This window comes from Falco punctatus (assembly GCF_963210335.1).
Source record: "Falco punctatus genome assembly, chromosome: 1".
Classification (NCBI taxonomy): Eukaryota; Metazoa; Chordata; class Aves; order Falconiformes; family Falconidae; genus Falco; species Falco punctatus.
In genome coordinates, this window is record NC_137580.1 from 31761168 (window position 1) to 31777953 (window position 16786).

Consider the following 16786-nt stretch of genomic DNA (forward strand, 5'->3'; position numbering starts at 1 on the left):
ATGCAGGTGAAAGTTCAGTCCTTTCTTAGAACTCCATTTATTAGATCTCTGGGAATTTTCTTTAGTAGGACTTAAAGTCTGCATGCAGTTAGTTTTTTCCCTGCTAGAAGCAGTAGACAGCAGTGGCTACACTCAAACGTAACCTGGGTTAAATAAGTTGTATCAGCTGAGCAGTGTCACCCATAAGACATTCAACGGTACTAAAGGTTAGATATATTAGTGAAGAACTGTTACGTCTTCATCTCATTCTTTTGATGGAATGGATGGGCTGTCGTCTACAAAATGCTTGCTTAAGTTTTGCTTGTGTTAATTTTGAGCACCCATGGTCTGTTTGACCCATGTCCAGAATTAATTGATATGGACAACATTAGCATGACATCTGTGTACTTGCTCTGGAGACACTCTGACATCCTTTTTCAGGAAAGCTGAGAGCTCTTACTCCTTGCCAAATTGTGGACAATCTATGCACCTTCGAATGCTACTAATTCTTCCTTAGCTGCCAAAAATTAAAGATCTGTGATATTACTTACCCATAAAAATCACTTGGATTGACTGGTGAAGTAATTCTTCCTAGTCTTTGTAGAGCTGTGAATGAAGGATAAGCACAAAACTTTTTTGTTGTTGTTGTAGCTGTTTAAAGCTGAGTAACACCTAGTAAATAATAGTATCACTGTTAAAATGCATTTTATGTGTGAATTTTAGTTAGCCTGTATTCTGTATTTGTAAACAATGATTGTTTCATATATCCGTTTCCTAGGGCCAAGGTGTGAAAAAGAACACAAAACTGGCTTTGGAATTGATGAAGAAAGCAGCCGCCAAGGTAAAATGCAATAAATATTTTATTGTAAAAGTCCTATACCAGGTGCTAATAATAATGAACTGATTTATATAAAATGCCTGTTACTATAATTCTGTGTAAATACTGGTTGCTTCTCCCAATGTCATCACCATGAATGGTGAAAGCCTTTTTCCCCCAAATTGAGAGACTAGACTACTTGAATGGCCACTCAGCTAAAATTTTTGTGGAAGAAAAGTAATTCTCTCTACTTAGATCTTTTGGAACTTGATGATAGTTAAGTGATTAGAGGGTGAATAGTTGTTCCAGGAGTATGTTTTTGCCTCATATTCCTAAGCATTTTCCTCTAGACCATACTAGGTATATTTCTTTATAGGCTTGAGCTTTTGACACGGTGATCTTTCCAGACAGGTAGAGATAACTGCCATCTTTGAAAATCCATGCCAGCAGGCTTCACTATAGTAACAGAGCATCTTTAAGGTGCAATGTGAATGAGAAAGAGTAACAGCTGAGGTCTGGATTGTACTTCCACAATCTGCACAGAGTGATGGTGCAGTCCTGCAGCCTTCAGGAGCTGAAGGCAGAGTGGTGGCTTCCTGTCCAACCCGCCTGAGCTGTGGTGGTTTACGGCTACTTCTCTCTGCACAGAGTTAGAGCTCCTCCAGGGGATGCTGGTGACTGGAAAAAGACTGCATGTGCTTTCTTAGGCCAGCTGTTCTCTGCTTCAGAGAGGAGACCTAGATGTCCCAAAGCCTTCTGGTTTTTTCCATAGCATGGGGAAACATTGACAGATGCCACAAAGAAGAGGAGCCTTGCTCCATTTAATAATCTAGTACAGTCAGTCAGATTAGCCAGGCCATGGTCTGGTCCTAAGTATAAAAGTAAAAGAGTACCTAGACCTTTAATACCTTACTAGCTCTTAGAACCAGAACTAGTTAAATTACTGGCAAGGGACAGTAGGACGTCACTGCTGAGCACCATCAGAAAAGAATTGTGCCTGTTCTGTCGTTCCTTTGAAAGAGGAGAGACTACCTGTTCTACTGCCTGTTTGGGAAAGGCTTGAATAAACTGAGTGGCTTTCACAGTGTGATCAAAATTCACTTGACTCAGGATCTGAGGAACCGATTCCAGGAAGCATCCTGGAGATAACAATTTCCTCACTCTCCTTGAACCCAGATACTTATGTTTTTATGCTCCTGTACAAAAATACAATTATTGAAAAGTTTAACTGCTTTTGCCTTTTAATGGGTTAGTAACACTCTTTAAAAAGAAAAAGGGATAATGTTCCAGAGGGCCTTTGTAAGTGCCAGTAGTGTGCAGTTCTGTCTACACAAATTACAGGAGACCACTGTTCAGCATAGAAGGCAACAGTAGCAAGCAAGTAACTTGTGTTTCTGCACTGAGATTCCTTAGGTGGCTTTTACCTTATGTCACTGATCTGGCATGGTTGCTATTTAAACATACATTATAAAATAGGACTAAATAGCATGTTCATATTCATTGGTACACACTAATTTGAACTGCTTGCATACTTACAGCCACCATATGATCCACCAGTTTATGCAAGGAGATGGTAACTCATTGCAACTAAAATAAAAACTGTTCCAGGAAGATTTTTTCCTCTTGATCCATAATTATTGATGCAAAGATGCAACTGTATGATGGCATGTAGCACTATCTTAAGCAGATCTGTATGATGTTGGTCAAATACATTTTGAAAACAGCATCACAAACTTGTGTTCATTGCTTCCTGTTTATGCTTAGGGAAAAGTTCTGATTTAAAAGAAGTGGGGTTTTTGATTGCTAGCGCTGTCAACCAGGTTCTGACACCTATTCAAGAATAGGTGTCCTGTTTTGGCTTTGCAGAGGAAACAAGAAAAACAGTTGCAGTTTTTTGTTGTCAACAAGTACAAATCTGAATGCAGACATGGCTAAGACTATAGAGTAAGACAGCACTGGAGTCTTATTCCTGGTTCTCGCTATGAGGTCAGGAGGGAGAATAGTGTGAAAAAAAGCCAGCAAATCTTTACGTCCCTTGGTCCCAGATCAGTGTAATTTCGGCTGGATCTGTCTGCCAGACATCTAGAATATATAGACAAGGTTACGAGAGCACCCAAAGTCGAGCAGCAGGTTGGAATTGTAAAGTGACCCAAAGCAGAATCAAATGTGTGACGTGAGACTGTTCTTCTCCTTCCCTAAGGGCTTGCCCCAGGCAGTGAATGGATTGGGATGGTACTACCACAATTTTAAAAGAGACTACAGAAAAGCAGCTGAACACTGGTTAATTGCTGAAGAATTGGGAAATCCAGATGCATCGTACAACCTTGGTGTCCTTTATTTAGATGGGATTTACCCTGGAGTACCTGGTAGAAATCAAGTGAGTAAATATTTAATAGTACTATTTCTTACATTAGGGCCCAGTTTAGAAATTTTGCTTCATTCTCGAGACCACTGTGTTCACTCTGAGTTGGATTTTGATACTTCTATCACAAAGAAGGGTGTTATTGGGGAATTCAGTCAGATTGCTTAGAGAGAGATGTTACTCAAATATCTCAGTCATACTTACGTGTGTGTTTGTGTTCCTTTAATTTAGAAACAAAGCAGGTGCAGGTTTAGCTCCAGGGACTGCCTCTGCTTTCCTCCTTCCAGAGACAGCAGCCAGGATAATGTACGCTCTCGCATCGTGTGATCCTTTTGGTATCTCTCAGTTTTAGAATGGAAAGTAGGTAAAGGATGCTTTCCACAATAGATGAAAGCAGCAGAACCTTGTCCTTGAGCTCGTGAACTACATTCACATAGCTTCTGAGACTGTCACAACTACAGTGAGAGACCTTCAAGCCAATGTAACTACTTGCAAATGTAACTATTTAATACACTCCTGGTAGACCGCAATATTTTGGTTTGTCTTTCTGTGACAGCACATTTATTAACTTTTCTCAGTGACATGTGCAGAATTAATTTTCCCCTAATAGGAAGGGTCTACTCAAGTTATATTTCTTTTAAATAACTAGAGAGTTTACAGCCAACAGCACATAGTGAGGCAAGCTGTAATAGATGCAAGAAGACCTTGTGATTGGAGCTAAAAGGTGTTTCCAGCATGGCTTGTGGGTTCTGAGATCCGGATATACTCCAGACAGTGAGCATATCTGCTGCCAACAGCAGCAGCGCTCACCAACATGTGCATTTGGCAAATGCATTTTCCTTCCTGAGGGACCAAAATACCTTTCAGGGTGGACTGATTATAAGAGTACACCTACAAGTGCTCAGGCTTCTTTATTTACCAAAGCTATGGGCAAGGAGGCGTATGTTATGGCTGTGATGGATGCTCTGAAGTCCATGCTTACCCACAGAAAATGTATCTTGATGGTTAAAAATTTCCTGAAATGAATTATTTCGGGCTGTATGCTGCTTTGGTTTATATTTCAGGTTACTATTTCTGAGGGTAAGACATGGAGAGCCACAGAGCCCTCCCGCTTCTGCAACTCTGGCCCGGGCTACTCAGCCTGTGTTATCTTCTATAAACCAGTTTCAGGGGCTTGAGTACCATGGTTGCACACTGCTGGGCATACTGAGCATTGCTGCTCCGCCCCAGCCCTCACTTAGGCATCGCCAGAGCAGAAGTCCTGTTTCCCAAGACCCCTTATTAATCTCTCTACTAGTGAACAACTAATTTTACTTTTGTCAGTATACACAAGACTTGTATGTTACCATGTGTTAGTTACACATTTAGACACTTTCCTCTTTGACATTCCATATATTACCAGAATTTATGTGTTTAAAAACCTTTTCCCAGTCTAAACTATTAAAAAGTTAGAGGAAAGGTATTAATTTCACCTAAGTACATTAAAGTACTTAAACTGGCTTGCCCTCATTAGCCAATTGCCTCTTTTAATTCATTTGCTGAAATTAATCCTGGGAAACAAAACTCAGTAAACGTTAATAATGCAGCCTTGCGAATTGTGTCTTGTTTCTTCACAGACAGTTGCTGCACGCTATTTCTATAAAGCTGCCCAAGGAGGACACATAGAAGGGACTTTACGATGCTCTCTGTACTACATCACAGGAAATATGGAAGACTTCCCTAGAGATCCAGAAAAAGCTGTAATGTAAGGAATGAAACCCTTGGTTAAAGGAGAGTATATTTCTGGTGGGATTATCTTGATTAATGGTGTTTTTTAAGTCCGTAGCCTAAGTATCTTGTACTTAATGGTGCTTACCTCCTTGACAAAAGGTTGTTCTGCGGTAAAGTTTAATCCACATGAATATGTATATTATTTAAATGACCAGTAGACTTTGAGAGATGTTGAGTACTTTTAGTACTTTTTTTTCTGGAACAACTCTGAGACGTATCTAACAAAGCCATGCTTATTCAATTTTCAAGAAATACTAGTCTCCTGATGTGGTAGGACTGATACTTTGTATCAGGAAAAAGGCAGATAATTAGTTATAGCACTTGTTAACTTAGGTTTGTTTTCTTTAAAAAAAAAAAAAGAAAAGAAAAGAAAAACAAGGAACTACTTTTGCTGATAAAAACCATAGGATGTCTCTAGTATGCTCAGAGATGAACGGGCAAAATGTTCTCATTCAGTCGACAGTTAAAAGACTGATGTAGCAATTACTGTGAAACTCCATAGTTTGTCTCATGAAAGAAGTCAGAAGGTGATCCCATATGCTTTTGTGTCCTTTGAGTCAGTGTGAGTTGGGATAATGTTACTGGAGCACAGCTGTTCATTTCTTGTTTTTTGTTCTTTTCTACAGCTGGGCAAAACACATTGCAGAGAAGAACGGCTACTTAGGGCATGTCATCAGAAAAGCTCTCAATGCTTATCTGGAGCTTTCATGGTTTGTTTGTTCTGTTCTCTTCAAGTTCATTTTCTATTTTCACTTAACTTTATAGCGTGATAAAATAATTAGCATGGGGCCATCACCTCAAAAAAACACAAATAGCAACACCACTGAAATCAGTAGCAAAACACCTATTGACATCAAGGGAGGGAGGAGTTGACCCAAAGCCTAATTCAACAGTTATGACAGAATCAAGTGAAAAAGAGGGAGTTTGTAGAGTGAAATATTGTTGTACTGGCTGTCTGTGGTTTTCATCCCACAGTACTGTAGCATGTAATGTGTACTGGATTAGCCAGAGGAATGCCTTTCATTTTTAATATACCCTCTGTTCCAAAAACCATATTCTGCTTTCCCTCTTCTGTATAATTCCATGTCATGAAAACTCAGGCTGCTGGATTAGATTTGTTCTTCTTTTGTATATAATTAATACTATCTTTTCTATAAAGTGTAATAGAAGGTTACAATATCCAATAAGCCAACCAAGAAGTTTCAAAATAGCCTCCAGGTGAGTGCTCCGTTTTTGCAGTGACCTGTAGGCATGAGCATCGGATACTGTACATGCAGGTATCAGGCTGTCACATGTGATTAAAACTGGCTACTTTAGTCCTGCAGCCTCCCTATGCTAGTGCTTAATTACTGCTTCAGGCTTAAGAGATCTATAAGAAACTGCCAGCCTACTGATTCCTAGAAGTTTCTTTTTATTAGGTCCATCACAGACATTTCTCTTGAGATGTGACCTCATTTTTCAACACTGAAAAAGTCTCAGTTAATGTTTTTGTAGCATGTTCTGATGTACAAGCCTGTGACTCTGCCCAGCTCACTCTGCATACAGTCACATGAAAGTCCTGTGCACATGCCAGGTATAGCATTAAGATCCCAGGAGGTCTGGGGTTTGGTCTGTGCCATGGTTTTAAATTGTGTTGTGGAGAAAATCACTGGAAGCGTGACCCTTCAATAGTAGGAAAAAATTACACCAACTGTTGAGGTTTTTTTTTTTTATCTTGTCATTTTAAAACCAAACACGTGCTTTTAAAGACTTCTCTTAATTTTGATTGCTTAATCTTCATAATACCGAGTAGGTGGGTGACAGAGAACATGAAAGAGATGCTGTCCTCTAGAATCACGAGCGGCGCTGTACTACTGTACTGTAATACTGAATTGCTATACCGCAAATGCAAAACTAGCTTTTATTACTTGATTTTACAGTCAGTGAGATGCCTAGATTCCATAGGGGGACTGAGAATGTTATTCTATTCACACATTCAACTATAACGAGAGAAAATTCCTGTTACAAAAATTTCATAGTCTAAAAAGACAGGAAAAACAAGTCATTGAAATAAAAGGGTGAAGCTTATACAGGTAGTACCCAGGTGAATGTTTGACAGATACATACACAGCTAAGTTAATTACAGATTTTTTTAAAGTGTAGGAGGTAAGGGTCTCTTAAGAATGTTTTGTCTGAAACATTTAAATAGATAATTTGGCTTAATATCAAATCAATTGTATCATCAGTCTTGCACTTAGAATAAATGTATGCTGGACCTAATCTAGCTTCAGTGCAAGAGAGAAAACTGCAGATTCTTGAGATCTGTGGCAGGTCGTTACACAGTGAGCCAACTAAGAGGTTGTTACATTGCCAGTAGATGTAGCTGTTTCATGGGTTTGCCAGCCTCTTGCTTTTAAACGTTCTACCAAAATTTTGCTCTTAGGTGATTTTATCAATTCATTTAGTGGGATTTTTTTTAACTATTAACTAAAATGCATGTTATTTTTGTCAGGTTAGTCACTGATTTATTTTATCTTAACGACAGGCATGAAGCTCTGCTGCATTATGTATTAGCAGCTGAAACTGGGATTGAAGTGTCACAGTCAAATCTAGCACACATTTGTGAAGAAAGACCAGTAAGTAAATGTATTCACAACTCGTTATCCCAAAAGGAACACTTGCTAATAATAACGTGATTCTAGTCTCTTATCTGTGTTATGAATGGATGGATCAATTCTTTTCTTTCCAGGACCTAGCAAGGAAATACCTAGCAACTGACTGTGTTTGGAGATACTACAATTTCTCTGTATCTCAAGTCAATGCACCATCATTTGGTATGTATAAGGAATTCTCCCTGAATTTTAATTTTACGGGTTTTTATTTTATTTTAAAAACTACATTTTTTATAACTTCTATGTGAGTGAGCAAGTTAAGGGAAGAGTAATCCCTGCTTATCAGATATTTCCTTTTTGGTAGACAGAAAGGCATTTTAAGTCTTGTGTTTCAGCACAGCTTTTCTGAGAATTTCCTTTTTATGGCATAAAATGGATAAAATTTGAATAAAATAATAAAAAAAGACCAAGCTAAGCCCTGAGAAGGGGCTAGATAGCTAGATATTTAGAAGCCTAAGCAATTGGCTCAAGGTTTAAGAAAAAAAAAATAGCAGTAGACTTTAGGAGCTCATGCTGTTTAGTTTATCAAAAAGAAAATCCAAAAGCAAATATGCTTCCATATCATAATTGAGTCATGAGAAACTAATGAAGGCTAAAGGATTCCTTATCTAATTTATTATGAGTTTTTCTGTAGGGGGTACAGAGTTTATCAACATTGGCACAGCTTACCTTGGGGAACTAAAGGATTCTCTGTTAAGGAAAAAAAAAAAAAAGACTTATTTACATATAATAAGTTACATTCCTCTGGCCTTAGATTTTACTACACCTGTGATTTTAGTGACTAAGTAATCTTGTTGCCTTTGAAAGAGTTACTCAATATTTGAAAACATTGATCTGATTGTCTCACAAAAAGGTTTAGGTGCTTTGTAAGAAGCACATGGAAAAGTGGAGTGAACATAACAAGGCAGAAACTGAATGCCACATTGATAGAGCCTGAAGCCACAGGAGCTGACAAACCCTGTTAGCTTTCACGAGGAGTTTGTAGATGCCTTAGCAAGGTGCAGTTTTATTCACCCTTCGGCAGATCCGCAATCTTACATTAGAAAAGGACAATCTTACATTAGAAAAACTTCTGAAGATCAGACTCATGGAGTGAGACTGTGATTTCATTCAAGTAAAGGAGAAAAGACTTGCAGGGTTCAAGAGGGGAAGAAATTTATTACTTTACCTCTTCCTCACATGAGTAACATAACCCCTCTCTGCAGTAGTGGAGCATCAAATCCCCAGCGTAGGGCCTGGGATGGAGAGTCTAACCCTGGCAGCGGAGTGTTGCAGGGCTATGTTACCAGTGCAGTGCAGGGTGACCTCAAGGCCACTGCCTGTTCAGGAGTGCTCTCTGGGTCAGGGCTGGAGTGATGCAGTTGGTGTGGTTGAGGGGAACTCTCCTCTTCATGGTTTGCTAAAGCATTCATTGCCTTTCCCTCAGCATCTGTGCCAGCCTATCCACTTAGTCTTTCCGCCTTTGCTGTTGGGTCAGCGAATGACTTGCTTGCTGGAAGTGCTTTGCTATAGTCCCCTGTAAAAACAGGTGGGTTTTCTAGGTAGCTGTCGTAGACACACAGGGCAAGGTGTAGGAGTGTTTCAAACCATTTGGGGAAAGCTTAGGTTAAATAAGCATAGACAGTCATGGGAATTTTTAAGTTCTTCAACACAGATTAGGAATCGTGCTTGCTCCTGTCTGGGTCAGTGTCCACAGCATTTCATTACTGTGCAATATCACAGAAAGATGTTTGTAAAATATTTGCTGGGCATTGTTTCCTTCTAGACCAGGAAAATTTTATACCTACCATCGTCCTAGGTTGGGATGGATTTGAAATTAAGGAAATTATTGTCAGCAAAGTTCTGTAACTTTGGGGATGGATTCAGCCACCACAGTGACAGGTACAGAACAAACTTAGACAGCATGTGTTTAAGTCTCATCAGGTTAGTAGGGCTAGCCTGAATAATAAGGCTACAGGTTGCCCAAGGGCAGATTCAGCAGGTGAAGAAGGAAGCAGTATAAAGTTTCTACATCTCAATTTTGTAAAAGTAGCAATCTGGTTCGCTAGATTCATTAAAGAGAAACCATGAGAAATTTCATTCAAGAGAAGTATTTTCAGTGGGCAGGCTGTTGTAAAGTAGCCACAGAGACAACCAGAGAGAGACTTTTTTTAAAAAATTATGTGCTACTGGTTTCTTCTACAGCTTATTTGAAGATGGGTGATTTCTACTACTATGGTTACCAGAACCAGTCTAAGGACCTTGAGCTCTCAATGCGGATGTATGCGCAAGCAGCATTAGAGGGAGATTCACAGGTGGGTCTGCAGCTGTAATGTGTTCATAAAACGTCAGAGTTTAGAACAGTCTGAGGATTTATCTGAGACCGATTATTCTGCTTGACTATATCTGCACTGAAGAAACCTGCTAGAATAAGTTATAATTATTTCAAAATAGCTTGTGAGTCAGTAGTTGCTGTTTTATGATAACAGAAGGTAGACCTAGCATAGATGGACAGTCCTAGAATTAATATGTTTTGAAAGCTAAAGGTGAATGGCCTAATGCAGTGCTGCCTTACCTTGGCACAATTGATTCTGTTGTGACCCTGGTATTTTTGCTGTGGCAAGAGGAAGAATTAATAGACTGTTGAGTTTTATTCCATTCCTATCCTTTGCTACGTTGGGATATAAACAAGAAGAATGACCCGTTTCTCTTGGTATCTTGAGTGAATCCCAGGGTGAATTTTGTTCGCTCCACCAACAAAAGGTTCATCTTAAAATTCTTTATAATTAAAAGATACACCATATCACATTACCAAAGACATGCAGTTTCAACACTGAATTTGCTGCCTTCAGACCCTCCTGAAGTGTCCAGGGTGCAGTATTCTGTCCTTATGACAATGTCCCCAGACAGTATCTTGTATGTGAATTTTTTAGAGGTGACATAGTTGGGTTCTGTTTTAAGGATATTAGGATAGAACATTACTGCTGAACTAGCAAAGGAAAGAAGAGATGCATGAGCAGTTACTGCAAAGTATGAAAGCCAGACTTGATGGGGAATCCTGTAATACATCTCATGTGTGTGCATCTTCATGGTTCTGAAGAGACAGGGATGCTTAAGTCTTGTCCAAGAAGGCAAAGCTGTAAGATTAAAGTCTTAAATTGTCTGGGGGAAATTTCTGCTCTCAATTTCACTGTTCAAATTGCTATTGATCTAGAGAGCTAGGTGGCGGTGAATTAAACAGTAACAGAACAGGAATCCATTTCTGCTAGAGTTATTTCCCTATTAGATAAAAGATTAAGTTTAATATTGGGGCTGCATTTAAAGAGCAACTAAAAATGAGAAAGCTCAGATCTTTTTCCAGATGGTTTCTAAGAAAACAGCGTGGTATAACAAATGAATGTCAGTTCTCTTGCATTTTCGGTATTTACCTGGGTATATGGTCAGGAGGAAAGGCTTTCATAATTATTCAGTAAAGATCACATATATTAATTTATACAAGGAAGTTATACTTATTTAGATACTTTATGCTTACAGTAGACCTTAAATATACATATGAAAATTTAATGTTTAAAAAGCATGCATGCTTTTTTATTGTTAGGGTTTCTTTAATTTGGCCCTTGTCATTGAAGAGGGTAACTCTATACCTTCCTACATTCTGGATCACTTGGAAATTGATCAGGCATTGCATTCTAGTAATACGTCACTTCTTCAGGAACTTTATTACAGGTGAGTCTTATTTCCCCTTAATCAGCATCTTCTGTCTTGATGTGTGAGTAACATTTACTCCAGAGAACAGCAACTCCTGTAATTATTAACTTTGTTCACCTGTATGACTTAAGGCACATTAAGGTCAGCATGTGTGAAATACATAAATTACCTAAATGTATTTCAGTTTATGCCTGTTAAAAGAGACCTCATTATATGTGGCTATCTGAAATAGCAGGGACTAGATTTAATGATCCAGGAGGTCTTTTCCAATTTGATGTATTTAAGTTCCTAAATTAGGCACTGACAATTTGTATACAGTCCAAAACAATCTTTTAATGATAAATTGAGCATAATTTAATTGGAACTTAAAAGTATGTAACTGGCATAATAACAGTCCTGCCTGTTTATTCTGCAAAGACATTCCGGTCTGGCACAGACGTTGTGGCACAGAATATTAGGTATGTGAGAAGGTTACAGGTTGTTGCCTGTGCCAGCGCTGTTCATGCACAAACCACTTGGAGACTTCTGGTTCCAGTACAGAACTTAGGTTGCTTAAGCTTACACAGTATTTGGTGAATTTGTGGAATTGCCTTTCAGATGTTTAAAGTAGGAGGAGCTAGCAGTTAATTCATGAAGCTGTGAACCAAGAATGAGTAGTTTATCTTCTGTTTTGCTACTGAGTGTTGTGTGACCCAAAAAAAGCGGAGTTGGTATCAACATTAAAACCTCATTTGTTGATTCACCAACAGTCTGCTGAAATGGTTCTTCACTGCCATCAGCCTGAACTTGTACCCCAAATTACTTCCACTCCACCTGAAATTACTAGACAGATAAATAGGGCTGCTGGACCAGCTGGTCCATCTGGGGCTGTAAGCTTGAGCCTGAATTCTGCCTTCACTTGGGCTGAATCCATCTGCTTTGCAATTAGAGTAACTCCTGAGTTGACAGCACTGCAGGGTTTTCCCGTCATCATACACTTTTGTCCAGAAGGGCACATACTTTCTAAAAAATATGTATATAATACATGAATTATATATAATTTTGTATAGATCACACCTATTTTTCTATAAAATTTTTAATATAAAAATTATATATATATATGTACACACCCCACCCACACTCAGCCCTCCCTCCTCAGCTTGGTAGAAAAGAATCCATTGTAGCTTGAAATAGATGCCTGTGATTTAGCTGTCTAAACTCCCCCAGTAGGCGAAGTCCTAACTGATGGAACTGAGAAAGCTACTCAGCTCATAGCTAGTCAGCAAAAGCACTCTTCAAGCTCTGACTGCGCTGTCTAGTACTCCATTGTCCCTAAAGCGGGTTAAGGCACCAGCATCCTGTGTAGATAAGTAAATTTTGTACATCTAATCTTAAATCAAGTCCTACTGCTGTTGACTCACATTAGTTAGAGCAAAGTATCTTGGGTATGACCTTGCACTGTGACTGCTTGGCAAGGGTAGCCTGGATGCTTAGACCTGTTGTTGACTAATAAAATAAAAAACCTGCTCCTAGGGTAAGGTATTGTGTGCTTAATGAGGTTCATCTGGTATTTCTTTGAATTTTTACTTCACCATCTGTGAGGTAGCAATGATACTATCAGCTTGTTTTCCTGGGTTACTGAGGTTTGCTGCAAACCCACTTGAGGTTCCCAGATGACAGATGCCACAAAATCGTAGAGTAAGACTAATTAGTTTTAATCTTCTTGTTGTAGGTGCTGGAATAATAGTAACCAGGAATCCATTAGTCCATGCTCATTAGCATTGCTTTATTTTTACATGAGAGTTTTCTGGAACAATATTTTACAATCTACTGTGGTATGTATTTCTGCTTTGGTACATGCAGAGCTCATTTGGAGCACTACCTTGGCTTCGCATGGCTCTAATTCTGTTTTCAAACTTACTGTCACAGATCTACTTCATGGGAACCTTTCTTTTGTCGATTCTGGTTGCATTTGCAGTGCAGTATTTTCAGTCTTTATCTGGTAAGTATTTGTCATAGTAAAACTAAAGAAAAAGAATGATCTCTTTGTTTCAGTAAAAACTTGAAAAATAAAAGCAGGAATTCTAGATTTGGTAGTGGTGCAGCAACTTCTTTGACATGCAGGTAATTTTCTGATCATTGAAAAGGAGTGGGTGAAGCAAAGCATAGGTTTAAGCCTGTTGGTTTCTGGAGAATTTCCCTTGATAAAGGAGATTCTTAATAAAAACATTAACTGCAGGAGATTATGACTGGAAACAAGAGATTATTTCCTTTCTCTCAACATGCAGTGTTGTTAGAGTAATTATATGACTTGGATTTCATGTGTTGTCGCTGCAGTATGCAATGAGACTGTTCCCTGTTTCATACAACTGGATCCATTCAGATACGAGGTGGGAGAAAAAGCGAGGTTCAGAGAGCTGGTACACTGGAGTAACTTAGGAGAAGGCAGTTCAGCCTCTTCAGACCAGTAACAGAATCAGTAAATACATTCAATCAGCACTTGCAGACTCCTCCTGTCCTAAACTGGAAAGCCTTGCTGTATATGTTGTCGTTTCTGATGGGACAGAGAATATTAAGAGACAGAAAACCAAATGCCAGACTTCAGTCTGTTAAAATTCCCATTATTTTTTTTACTATATTAAAAGAGACATCAGAGACAAAACTACATTGCTCAGGAAAGGAGAAAAAGCCCTACCATCACATGCAAAAATTATAAGTCATCATTTTAAAAGTGTTGCCAGCTTCAACCAAGTGTTTCATTTCAAATCACAAAACAGGATCTTGGTCGGAAAGTTGTGAAATTAATGTTACCAGTTACAAAAATAATTTCTTCCACCAAATACATTTTCTTACATTGTGTTTTAACCTCAGTAGGCAGTTTAAGCCTATGTCAGAAAATACTGTTTTCTGACATATTTCCATAACAAAATACAGAAAAAAATTACTTTCCACATTGACAGCCTACCTCTATAGGGGATAGTATTTAAAAAACTCACAAACCACCGTTAAATATACAAAATTATTTGAATTTTATAATTCCTTAATAGCATTTAAGACATGCAGCTGTGAGTAATATGCTGACTATGGAAATAATTCTGAAAACCTTCTTTATTTTCTTACTAGCTATGATTTATGCAACTTGGGAATCATACTTCATATGTACAAAGTTTATACTTAAAGTTACAGATATTCTTCTTTCAGTATTTTCTAACCTTTTAAGTATTATCTTTATATGTTATTTTATATCCACATACTATTGAAATATTTATAAATAGACTTCTTGGATGCAGTGGGGTCTTTTCTAATAATTTCTTTTGATGTTTTTCCAAAGCCCGTAATTCTCCTGGTACAAGATCAGAACCATCATCAGATGAACTTTCTTCCTCAGGGAATAGCAATGAAGATGCTACTAGACTGGTACAGCAAGATGGATCTACTTTTTCAAATGATTTAGCACAGCAGGAATCAAACCCTCAGAATCCTCTTGTTACAAGCTGAAGTGTAGTTTTCTTAAGGTTGACGTCCCATTGGGAAGATGGGATATGAATAACTACAGATCCAAGAACTGGCAACCAACCCTATCAGTGGCATTAATAATTCAGTCCAACAGCTAAAATTGTAGGCAAATTCACTGATCTGATTTCTCCGCTTCAGAGAAAAAAACATCCCTGTAGTTTATTTAACACTCCAAACAGGTTATCTCACTATATCCGACACATGATCATACTGTATTTAATTGAAGGACTGGAAGAAAACATGCAAAGTCTTTGCCTAATTGAAGAAGGAGCACCCTTCCCACCGGTTTTGATGAAGAAGTAGTTTTACATATCTAATACCTTACTAAATTGCCTTTACTGCATTTGAGTTTCTTTTGCTGGTGAAGTTACCAGAATTTTCCAAATTGGAAGAATGGAAATCATGTAAAGTTAAATCCCAGCCACCAACACTTTCCAAGCTCTGTGGCACACCAGCCCGGACTTTGATACATGCAGCAATGACAATTGGTTTTTTGGAATTTTGTATTCCATCCTGAGTCTCTGATGTGAAAACTGTTTCATTTTGAAAGAAAAACACCGGGAAGATTTGCAATATGATCATAACCTAGCAGCTCTGCTGGCTACCCCTTGGTCAAAGTTTCACAAACGTCAGCAGTTCCCAGGTGGACACAACAAAATGTTTCCTGCCCTGCCAAGAGCCACTGGTTAAAGAAAGTAGCTTCCCTAATGGATAAATAAAAGAATATTTAAGTGTGAACAGATGACACAAAGTGAATGAACAATTTAATTTTTGATTCTTCCATAGCTAACATTGGCAAGGATTTATTTCATGTTCTACAGTAACTCTTAAAACCATCTAAGTGATAGTTTATTTGATAAATGTTACGTGGGATATGTGGATAATAAGTATGGAGTGCAAATGCCTTCTGTCTGATTTAAAGCTGTCTGGTAAGTGGCTGTAGGAAAGGTCTGACCTTTAAAGCAGGCGTGCGTGCACCTCTGCAAAATAGTGTAGATCACAGACTATAAATTGCATCAATCTATGCATTATTGAGGGTTAAATCCACTCTCCTTGCACTACATTATTTACTCTTGTAAATAAAGATATTTTTCTAATTCAAATTCAGCCTATATGTGGAGGATTATTTGGTTTTTTAAAGCATCAGTCAGATGATACAGTACCTTGCTGTTGCAGATTCTTAAGATCATTATTTAGGTGTCTGTTTTCTTGGCTTCAAATGGGACAATCAATCCCTTGCTTGCTTTGAGGAATACAGCATTCTCACAGAGCAGACCTGGAAGAGTTTTTGGGTTGTTTTTCAAACAAGACATACAAGTTTTCAGTAAGAAATGAATGAATTAAAAGGGAAAAAACCTTCAAACTTTCAGAGAAATTAATATGCATATATATATATATAAAAATGTATATGTGCACATATCACCAGAGCGTGTTTTGCTTGCCAAAAACCGAACATTCAAAAGTGTTCAGAGAATTGATGCTTAGAGTAAGTAGTTCCATTGAGTAAACAAGGGGAGGCGGGGAGGAAGCAAATGTTGAAGCTTCCCCCCCTCCTTGCCCTCCAGCTGTATCATCACAAAGTGAATTGTGTGCCACACATCTGAGTTTTTCATTTATTTGAATAAGAACAGTGCAAAGAGTATTTTTTATGTTTAGTACAGTTGTAGATACATATTTTGTTCTTTTTATGTAAAGCTAAGTATTTTGAAGTGTTACAAAGCTGCTTTGCTTTTACATACTAAACTGTGTTGATTTGCAGAGGTTATGTGCTGTGCTTTTGGTATCCATTGCAAATGTATCACCATCATTTTTTTAGTCTGTTTTGAGCTGCAAAAACTTGTGCAGCTAAATTTGGTTGTATCGGATTCCTTAACACAAATGCATGGATATTTCAAGAATTCTCTCAACTTTACTTTTATCATGTAATAAAAGAAAACAGTATGCAGTTGTATTAAAACTGGGGCAGGTTTAGATGGGTAGAAACTAGATTGCAGAAATTCAAGTGCAACCTTTGAAGACAAGTAA

At 38.2% G+C, this 16786-nt stretch overlaps 1 protein-coding gene across 2 annotated transcripts in view; it reads left to right on the top strand.

Moving 5' to 3' along the window:
- The window catches only part of SEL1L3 (SEL1L family member 3), a 37462-nt gene extending 20943 nt beyond the window's left edge, over nucleotides 1-16519 (top strand). For both annotated transcript variants that reach the window (XM_080386173.1, XM_080386174.1), the window contains exons 14-24: nucleotides 758-820; nucleotides 2997-3173; nucleotides 4775-4902; nucleotides 5555-5638; nucleotides 7453-7543; nucleotides 7657-7741; nucleotides 9764-9873; nucleotides 11157-11284; nucleotides 12978-13080; nucleotides 13175-13247; nucleotides 14577-16519. In XM_080386173.1, coding sequence (XP_080242299.1) covers nucleotides 758-820; nucleotides 2997-3173; nucleotides 4775-4902; nucleotides 5555-5638; nucleotides 7453-7543; nucleotides 7657-7741; nucleotides 9764-9873; nucleotides 11157-11284; nucleotides 12978-13080; nucleotides 13175-13247; nucleotides 14577-14743 — 1209 coding nt within the window. In that variant the 3' untranslated portion in view covers nucleotides 14744-16519. The remainder of the gene's footprint in view (nucleotides 1-757; nucleotides 821-2996; nucleotides 3174-4774; nucleotides 4903-5554; nucleotides 5639-7452; nucleotides 7544-7656; nucleotides 7742-9763; nucleotides 9874-11156; nucleotides 11285-12977; nucleotides 13081-13174; nucleotides 13248-14576) is intronic.
- The last annotated feature ends 267 nt before the right edge of the window (nucleotides 16520-16786 follow it).